The sequence below is a fragment of the Xenopus tropicalis genome, chromosome 8 (genome assembly GCF_000004195.4).
Source record: "Xenopus tropicalis strain Nigerian chromosome 8, UCB_Xtro_10.0, whole genome shotgun sequence".
NCBI lineage: Eukaryota > Metazoa > Chordata > Amphibia > Anura > Pipidae > Xenopus > Xenopus tropicalis.
In genome coordinates this window covers 65,365,440-65,375,194 of record NC_030684.2, presented here as the reverse complement: position 1 = coordinate 65,375,194, position 9,755 = coordinate 65,365,440, and the positions used below count along the sequence as shown (strand labels likewise).

Sequence of the window (9,755 nt, the reverse complement as noted above, 5' to 3'; positions counted from 1 at the left end):
TAATTTAGGGCCAGGTAAAATTTAGAGTCTTAGGTAAAAAGGCTTGTTTGGGCACTTGAGATGGAAAGTTGGCCCTGTGCCATCTTACACATAAGAATGAACAAGGTTTCTGTAAATAAAAAAGTTTAGTTGAATTGTTAACCAATGGCCAAACAGCAACAAATTCATGGGCTGAAACCCCTCAAGCAAATGCAAAAAATGCATACCTCCCAAATGCCCTGCATCGGCTTCTCTCCACAGGGGGAGAGACACAACGAGGCAAGTCTTACCGCACACTGAGCAATTTCTCTGCCAGTGTAAAAATACTTCTTGTATTTGCATTTTTTGCACAGAATCTGCCAATTGTGTGTAGTGATAGGTAGGTCTCAGTCATTTCTGTCGCTACATACATGGGATGGATATGGAACAGCCTTTTCTCAGCAGAAAAAATATCAATTGAAATGAATATCTCTGATTTAAGCATAAGAGCATGTATGCAATTTTGGCCTGAGCTGCTTCTTTCACATCCTTATGTGAGTATATTGAAGGGTTCAATCTGTTTTAACCATTAGGCCAAGGGGGGGCTGATAATTTTGTTGTATGGGCCCCATGATTTCTGATGGGAGCCCTGCCTGCTTCCCTGTTGTACAATTACATGCACATTCAAAGTTTCAGTAACTCTTCTCAAAGTTTTCTCTGTATCACAAAACAGAAGAAAAAAGTCATGCTGATATACAGTTAAAGACCCAGAGTAAGTGTACAAATCAGAATTCACTTAGTCTCACATCTAACCCCACTCCCTGGGCTAAAGTTGTAAAACCAAACAAAGACTGAAAGTTATGTTCTCTCTTCCCTTCCTGGAATTCACATTAGCAGCCAAATAACATGTGCCCAGGGGGCAACAGCATCATGGCCTCAAAATAGGAGCGGTACAGGAGGTGAAATTCACTAGCTATGAATGGCCTAAAAGAGCCTGGGGCAAGGTTGTCTTTGAGCATATTAGCCCACTGGTCCTCCCTAATCTTATCTCTGCTCCCATTCCTGTGTTAATATGGGAGAGCAACACCCCTAGTCCCACCACATAATATAATACCTTGCTTTCTTTCCCTGGGTGGGGTGTATTGTGCCTGAGTTTGGCAGCTTCACATGACAGCATGTGTGATCTGCAGTGGAGATCAGTTTTATTGGAGTCGGCATATTGCACAGGAAAAACTAAGCAAGTATTGCTTACCATGTGACCACTAGATGGCACTATTTGATTAAAGTGCATTGATGATAATTCACTTTATTTGATAGTAACATTTTAGGTCTTACTCATACTGGTAGTTACTTAGATAGAACTATGAAAATACATAATCAATTTTACTTAGCCATCACTTTCTATAACTACCTGTATACTACAGTATGTCTAAATCAGGGCTGCCAATAGTGATTTAGCAGCACCTCCTCCCTCAAGGACCCCCCAGCTCAAAATTTAATCTCTGTCTCTCCTCTGCCATGGGGCCCTTCACTGCAGTACCCCCTGGTCTGAAAATACACTGCAGTGTTTACAAGAGGGCACAACATATGAATTGTAATGCAAATTTCCCCATCCTATTGTTGGAGGTCACCTTTGTTTAGGCCACAGTATTCTAGGGTAGCTTCTTGTATCCAAGAAGTTCAGTTCTCAGCACCCCCTGTCAAATGCAGTAACATGGCTTTATTATAGTTATTGCTTTTGGCAATAATAATATAACTGCAGAGCTGAACTACTGAAAATCATATGAGCTTGTTTATTATTTAAAGCATAACATTTCTCGTTAAAGATCAATGTTTTTGTGACCTTTTGTATTCATATTCCGCTTCCCTAGTGAGCATTGCCTATAAACAGGCATAGATACTGGATTGAGTTGCATTTGTTTCACAGTAGCAAGGAGGGGAGAGTGACAATGATGGAACTTTATTTAAGGAATCTAAAAAAAAATGTTGTAAACTTACTTTCTGAGCACATTTGCAATTTACATGAACTTTAACAATTTTTGAGATATTTATGGTTTAGGACCATTTTATACTGCTAGGCACGCTTTAACACACAAGCTCTTTTTGGCTAATAGTGTCAGCGACCCTTACTGTCTATGCATGTTCTTCCCACTGCATGTGTTCAGATAACCCTAGGGCTGTTTATTCTAAGTTTGGGCAGTCAATACATACATAATCTATTTTTTTTCCTTTGCTAAGGATTCTTAACTCAATCAATCTTCTGATTAATCCTGTTAAATGAGAATGAACAGTATATTCATTGGGGTTTCAAGTTGTTAGGCATTTCCCTTTGATTCCAGTAACACCTCCTACCCCTACCACCTTTCCTGTGAGCTCTGTGCTGCCATTTTGTTCCATGTCCCAGGCATCTTCTATGCATATTGATCAAGGTCGCATGAGTTATTCTGCTCATCCACTCACTCTGCGTAGCTTAGGGATGCCTGGGGATGCGGTTGCCACATTTTAAATCAAAGTTACCGGCAGGAAGGCTTACTCCAGATGTTAGGTATGGGTGACATCATTAGTCAGGTCAGTGCCATAAGTGGATATAGTGATGATGTAAGTTGGCGCAGTGATGACACATGGGCAGATTGATTGTGTAAGTGGACTTGCTGAAGACAGATTCTCCACCAACCATCAGAGAAATGGGTATTAGGGCAGATAAGGTCTTAAATGGGCAGACCAGGGATGAAACACGAATGTATTACAAATGTATCAGCAACTACATTGCCAGTCAATTTGAAATAGCCTTGGCAGATGTTTTACAGGCTATGCCAGAAAAATAGGAAACTTACCTCAGACACAGAACAAATAAGTGGCACACAGATCACAAGAAAAATACCCAGGGTATACAGCATCTTTTAAAGGAATGCCCATAAAGTGGATCTACTAGCTGCTTTTGAACAGGTAACCATTAGATTACACTAATTGAAATGCCATTTCTGGGAAACTCTCTTAAGGGCAGTGGCAGGCGGGGAGATTAGTCGCCCCACGACAAATCTTCGTTGCCTTGGGCGACTAATTTCCCCGCAATTCCATCCCACCGGCAAGAATGCAAATCGCCAGTGGGACGGCAATTAGTCCCATGAGCATAGTTTCACACTTCCAGTCATGTACTTTGAAGGATTAACACCTTCATCAATGAGAATCTTGGTACCATTGTGATTGGATCATACCTTCTTACACCTGTCAGTTTCAGCTAACACCTAACTGAACAAGTTCAATGGAACCATTGTGATTGGATGTCTGTGACTCTACTACCATCAAGAGTTTAAATACCGGGGAATTCCCTACCAGTCATTTGAACTGAAGAAGCCACTCGGATGAGTGGTGAAACGTTTTCAAGAAAAACTCAGAAAAGTCCAGTTGTTTTAGACTTAATTCTACTAGATACTGTATATCATGACCTGGATGAATGAGAATCTTCATAGACATTCTGAGAAACAAATCCCTGCTTCCATAATTAGTTTGTGTATTCAAGCGTTTTTGTGATAAAATGTACTAACTTGAAAATTGTGCAAGGGATATGCCACTTGTGCTTCAAAGTAAAGTTGTATATATGTACAGGGCAGAGTAATTTCAATTTAAAATAATTCAGCTGAATCATACTCAAGGTTTCTAGCTCTTTAAAGTTGTAACGTTACATAAGCTTTATTCAGGAGGAATATTGACCGTTATTATTATTATTATTTATTTATAAAGACCTGTATAAATGTGTCTCTATTATGAACAACACAAAAGTTTTAATTGTATAGACAAGCTTTTCCAGCGTCAATTTAATGAAAGAGTTACGTTCTGCGCCCAGCCATAAAGCTTTCTGGGGTTAGTTGTAGTGATTACAAAAAATCGCTGCTGCTCATAGATGCAAATTCCATTTACTATCCCGTCAGACAGCGACAGTTGTCACGTGATTTATCCTAACTCTCAGCGTAAACATTCCCGTGGGAACTACAACTCCCACAATCCACCGCTCTCGTATGTCACAAATGCGACTGCCTTAGTAGCACGCTCGTTAGATGCCACATTGAGAAGACAAGCATGGCTGCTGAGGCGGAGAGAAAGACAGCTCTGGAAATGGTACGGCTTCCTAGTGTGTTTGCCTAGGTGTATGCGGTTGCTAAAAATGTAGTGCGTATTCATGTGAAAGGCTCGAGTGTAAATGGGGCCTTTGTTGCTATGGCCTCTTTATGAAGCTTCATAGACTTCCCTGTCATTCATTCATATTGCAGTTGCTCTCTCTCAGCAATAACAATTGGTAACCCCCATGATCTAAAAGAATGGGAACCCAAAAATCAGCAAACCTGTGACTGCCTACATTCATAGGGTTGGTAGGATCGGGGTTCCTTTTTAATTTATCAATGTATTTTATTGCGATACTGACAATATCACAGGCAAGATACTTGCTGTCCCATGTATTTATTAATACCCAGTTCCCACTAAGTGTGGGAAGGAGGAAGGAAGGAGGTCCCTGCCCCGTAGAGCTTACAATCTAAGTGGTTGGGTAACATACAGGCACAAATTGGAAGGTAAGCGAGCACCAGGTATGGGCCCTTTGCCCTTAAGCGCAGGGATAGGCAAAATAATGTCTTAGTGCTCCAGAAGGTAACAGCTGAGCTTTTTCTTAAAGAGAGTGGGTGAGTGTTCCCTACGGAGGGATTCAGGGATAGAGTTCCAGAGGTAAGGAGCAGCGAGATAGAAAGGTTTAAGATGAGAGAGCACAGTGGGTGTGGATGGTGTAAACAGACGGAGGCTCTGAGAGGAGCAGAGGAGACGACCAGGAACGTGCAGGGAGACAAGTGAAGAAATGTAGTGAGGAACAGAGGAGTGAAGGGCTTTGAATGTCAGCAGAAGGATTTTGTAAGCTATCCTTTACTTAACAGGCAATCATGCTAGAGAGCTTAAAGGAACAGTAACACCAAAAAATTAAAGAGTTTTAAAGTAAATGAAATATAATGTACTGTTGCCCTGCACTGGTTGTGTGTTTGCTACAGTAACTCTACTATAGTTTATATATAATAAGCTGCTGTGTAGCCCCAGGGGCAGCCATTCAAGCTGGAAAAAAGGAGAAAAGGCACAGGTTACATAGAAGATAACGGATAAGCTCTGTAGAATACAATAGTGTTTTATCTGTTATCTGCTAAGTGCCTGTGCCTTTTCTCCTTTGAATGGCTGCCCCCATGGCTACACAGCTGCATTCTTTATATAAAGTATAGTAGTGTTTCTGAGGCAAACACACCAGTTGTACCAATGCAGGGCAGCAGTACATTATATTGGAATTTCTTTTATACACTTGAATTTTTTGGTGTTACTGTTCCTTTAAGTGAGGCTGAACAGGTTCCCTCTTTGGAGAGAGCAGGAGGATCCTGGCAACAGAGTTTAAGATTAATTGCAGGGGAGAGAGGTGGGTGTCTGGGAGGCCGGTTAGTAGGAGATTGTAGTAATCTAAGCGGGAAAGGATATCTTTGACCAGTCACTCTCCTTCATTTGCTTTTGATTAGGTAGGTTGCCAATTTGGATGCTATGCTACTTGTTATTATATATTATACAATTCAGCAAGACTTGGTTACTAAAGCTGGGCAAATATGCAGCTGAGCAGTATCCCATGGAAACCAGTCAAATGTTACTGTATTTTTTATTGGCTCAACAAATCTAATCATATTTTAGCAGTAGTGTTTGGTATGTTTTTTCTTTTTTGGACTATTCTACCTTTTTTTTTTTTTAATATACTCTGGTTGGCATTATCTTTTTAATAGGTCCAGGCTCAAGGCAATGATGAGTCCTGTGTCACATTTGTTCTACATGAAGAAGATCACACTCTTGGAAACTCACTTCGTTACATGGTTATGAAAAAGTAGGCTTGCTTTGCAAAAATTACCAAATCAATTGCAGAAAAAAAGTGTTTTTAATATATATATTTTGTGCTAGAGGGTGACCAAAGGAATATGTGAAAAAGCATGTTTTGCCTTTATTTTTCCCCAGTATGAGATGCAAGTTACAGAGAAGTTGTTGCTAAAGAGAGAATGTTTTCCCTGTTCAAGGAGTTTTATTTTTAAGTCTTAGAACCTGGGATGTTCAGGCAGGAACAGATTGCACTTCATGCACTAATCTAAATCACATGTTGGCACAGACTTTCCACAGGAAGGCTGTCCTGTGGAAAGGTTTTTAATTGTAGTGGAAATGTTAGGAAGGTCTCTGTGAGCAGGGCACAAATCTGAAAGGATACCTGTCTGTGTAAGCAACTCCCAGTGGGACTATGGTAGCTGCCAGCTACTGCATGCAAATGATCAAGAGACTTAAGGTCTGAGAAACTGAGAGGAAAGCCAGGAGGCTGAGCAATCCCCTTAATAAATAGCATGATAAGTAGCATGAGTACATGGGTGTCCACAACTTATGTGTTTGGTTAGTGGTAGTTCACAAGGGGCCCAGTGTAGTGAGGGAACCTGCCAAATGTGTGAAGATGGGGACAATAGGGCAGGAGTTATTTATGTAATTCATGTTTTCCATGCTAAAGTGGTCACCCCTGTGTATTAAAAAAAATCACTTTAATGTGAAGATAGTGTCTGTTGTTTATCTAGCAAGCATACACCTGTTAAACCCTTCATTAAGTATAGGCCACAATTTCATACTGTTTTAGATGGCAGGCTGGCCTTAAAATCTGAATAATATTTCATTAGATTTAATTCTGGTCCTTTTTTTCAGTCCTGACATAGAGTTCTGTGGTTACAGCATCACTCATCCATCAGAAACCAAGATTAATTTCCGTATCCAGACACGAAGTAAGTGTCCTTAAATTTGTTTGATGTGCAGACATTTTTATTTCTTAATATGTGATATTATTCAGTTATCTACAGACACCACCTTTTGCTTGCTCCAGTGATAGAAATGTTGTAATTATGCTACTTGCTCCTTGAAGACTGCTTAGGATTAGGCCATAGTGAGCACTTTTAACTTCCAGTTTTTTCTCTAAACTCAGTCAGTGGCCTAATGCAACTGTAAATAAGTAGCATATTCAGTTTTGATGAATTGGGTGTTACCTGATTTCAATAGATATATTTCTGACAGATATTGTTGGCATTGAATTTTTTATTGATAATGCAGCTTTTGAGTAACTTCTAATATCGTTACCAATAACACTATGGTCTTTCTAATAAACACAGTTTATTAGAAAGGACATTGGCTTTTCGATAATTGCAGCATAACTGTATATCTTTAATAGTATATTTGATATTTTTCTCCAGATGGGATTCCAGCAGTGGAGCCATTTCGGAGAGGGCTTACTGAGCTTGTGGATGTCTGCCAGCATGTGCTTAATACATTTGAGGTGTGTGTTTTCTGTGCATTATTAATTCAGTAGGAAAGGTGGATTACATGATGATACTTCCGTGTCACTTTAGTATTAATTTAAGTGGCTTGTGCTACCACTAAATGGCATAATATACATTTAAAAATACCTTTCCACCCTAATAAACAGAAATAGGCAATTTTAAATACCCTGTTTGAATGGTAGATTTGTGCTGACTAATCCCATATTTATATGGGCTGGATTATTTTACCTATCTAAATATGCCACGTGGGCCTAACATTTATGTTAATGGTAAATTGAATATAAGTTTAAAAATAAATGTGTGTGAAATGCAAAGTCCTTATCACATGTGAACCCTGCTAATACTGTTAACAGGAAAACATCATATGTATCACAGGGGCCAAAACTTTTTGGGGCAAACAGGAACTATCGCCAGATACAGTCAAGCCTCATTTTAAAATCTCATGATATTTTCCCAGAACAAAAACACCATTTTGCTGTGGTCCGATGCAGATAAACTGTGTTGATTTTTTTATTTTCTTATTTTTTTACACTGATTTTTTTTGGTTCCCAAGAGAATGTAAAATTGAGGTTTGGCTGTATATATAGTATGCAGGAAATTGTAAATGATATACTTATAAACAGCAGAATGTGCTGAGGGAAAGCTCAGCAGGTAAAGGACTGTTTCATTGGTTATTGTGGTCAAAGTATAGGCTAATAACAGAAATATTACAACTATCTATTATGGTGTGTTTTTTTTGGTAATTAAATTATAATGCTGCTGCAATGTTCCCCTAACATATGCTTTATGCTGATGTTTTGCAGGCCAGTATCAAAGAATACAAAGAACAAAAGGATGCTGCGATGGAGTGACCATCTCATAACTGAACGTGTATATATATATATATCCCGAAATACAATTTTGTATTGTCTTGTAATATAGTTAGAACATTAAATATATTTGGTTTTTTAAAAATGTCAGTGTTCATTTCAGTTAAAAATTATCATTTAGAAAAACACATTAAAGATACTGTGCAATAGACATAGGACTGTATCAGACGAGTATATTTAGCAGTGCTTTTTGGGGCATGCATCCTGTCCAAAATCTAATTTTATTGTTCTGGATGTAAATTTATTGTAGGGATTCAAATATTGTCTTTATTATTAATGGTTGAGCCTCAGGGATACCACAAGTTTATCAGCAAGGGTCTGCTGATGAATGTGATGAGTAATGAATGAAATCAGCTGGCCCAGCACTACCAAAGGGGTTATGTAATATGATGTGCAAGTATGATGAACACAATGGGACTTTCTGAAAAACTGTAAAGTATTAGCCAAACAGTAGCCTAAAACACCATTATGCTGTTAAGGTGCCCATGCACCTTCAGATCCGCTCACTTGGCGATGTCGCCAAGCGAGCGGATCTTCTCCCAATATCCCCCACCTACGGGTGGGCGATATCGGGAGAATCCAGGCTAATTCGATTGTTTGGCTTATCGAATTATAATGATGGGTATAGGCAAAGTCGGTCCGGGGACCACATCAACGAGCTGATGCAGTCCCCGATCCAACTAGATTTTTTAACCTGCCCGATCGAGATATCAGGCAGGCCCGTCGGTGGTGCCCATACACAGGCCGATTAGCTGCCGAATCGGTCTAAGGGACCGATATCAGCAGCTAGAATCGACCTTAAGACTTAAGAACTGTTTGTAGTCCAACATTTGGTTAGTCCAATTGTTTTGGCTTAGCACTGTCAATAGTACATAGAATTTGCTGTTTGAATGCAGAGCAAAGATTCTGAACTGTTGATGTATGCTGTATGCTTTATTAAGTGGTGTAATCTATCTAATAGATTGCAGCAACTGTTAATTTTTGTGTTTGCCAGCAAAACCTGCTGAATAGAAATTTTCTGATAAAGAATTGACAGATCGTTTCAATTTGTACATAATACTTAGTGGGGTCCCTTTATGTTGTATTATTCACAGGTCTGCAGTTATGTTTTTATAGTACCCTAGGCTGCTTTGTTTTAATTTAGATGTAATTTTATGTCACCTGTCTTTTAGCCTGCTAACTCTCTGACCTGGTTTGTTGTTTAGGTACTGTAAGTAAACCTATAGCTGTAAATGTGCATGTATTCCTTATCTGCTCACTACCACCCTTAAATATTAGTGTAGGATGTCATACTTATTACCAAACCATGGGATTCTTGGTAATTTTTGGCAGAACAGTGCAGTAGCTGTGCTGTTTAAATTAAGTAAATGGAGAAAGCCTTAGCTAAACCTAACATATTATTAGTCAACAGCCTGCTTTCAAATATGGTTCAGTTGTAGACTTGCTTAGAAATTAGTTTGTAGTTGTGCACCCTCAGTTCTGCTTGTCCTAAAATCTTTGGACTACTATAATACACATGCTTTCTTCCTTTCTTCCCATTCTGATTAATACCAATGTAATATCT

General features: G+C 39.1%; 1 protein-coding gene across 2 annotated transcripts; it reads left to right on the top strand.

Annotated features, from left to right (window-relative positions):
* Positions 1-3,844: 3,844 nt before the first annotated feature.
* polr1d.2 (RNA polymerase I and III subunit D, gene 2) lies at positions 3,845-8,342 on the top strand. 2 transcript variants are annotated; one of them, XM_002937049.5, is made up of 5 exons: positions 3,955-4,074; positions 5,751-5,848; positions 6,697-6,773; positions 7,236-7,318; positions 8,126-8,342. In XM_002937049.5, the coding sequence occupies exons 1-5, from the start codon at positions 4,036-4,038 to the stop codon at positions 8,171-8,173; spliced, it is 345 nt and encodes a 114-aa protein (XP_002937095.1). In that variant the 5' UTR covers positions 3,955-4,035; the 3' UTR covers positions 8,174-8,342. The 2 variants fall into 2 exon arrangements, with proteins under 2 accessions (XP_017952449.1, XP_002937095.1); XM_018096960.2 differs by lacking the exon at positions 5,751-5,848 and having other exon boundaries at positions 3,845-4,074.
* Positions 8,343-9,755: the final 1,413 nt, after the last annotated feature.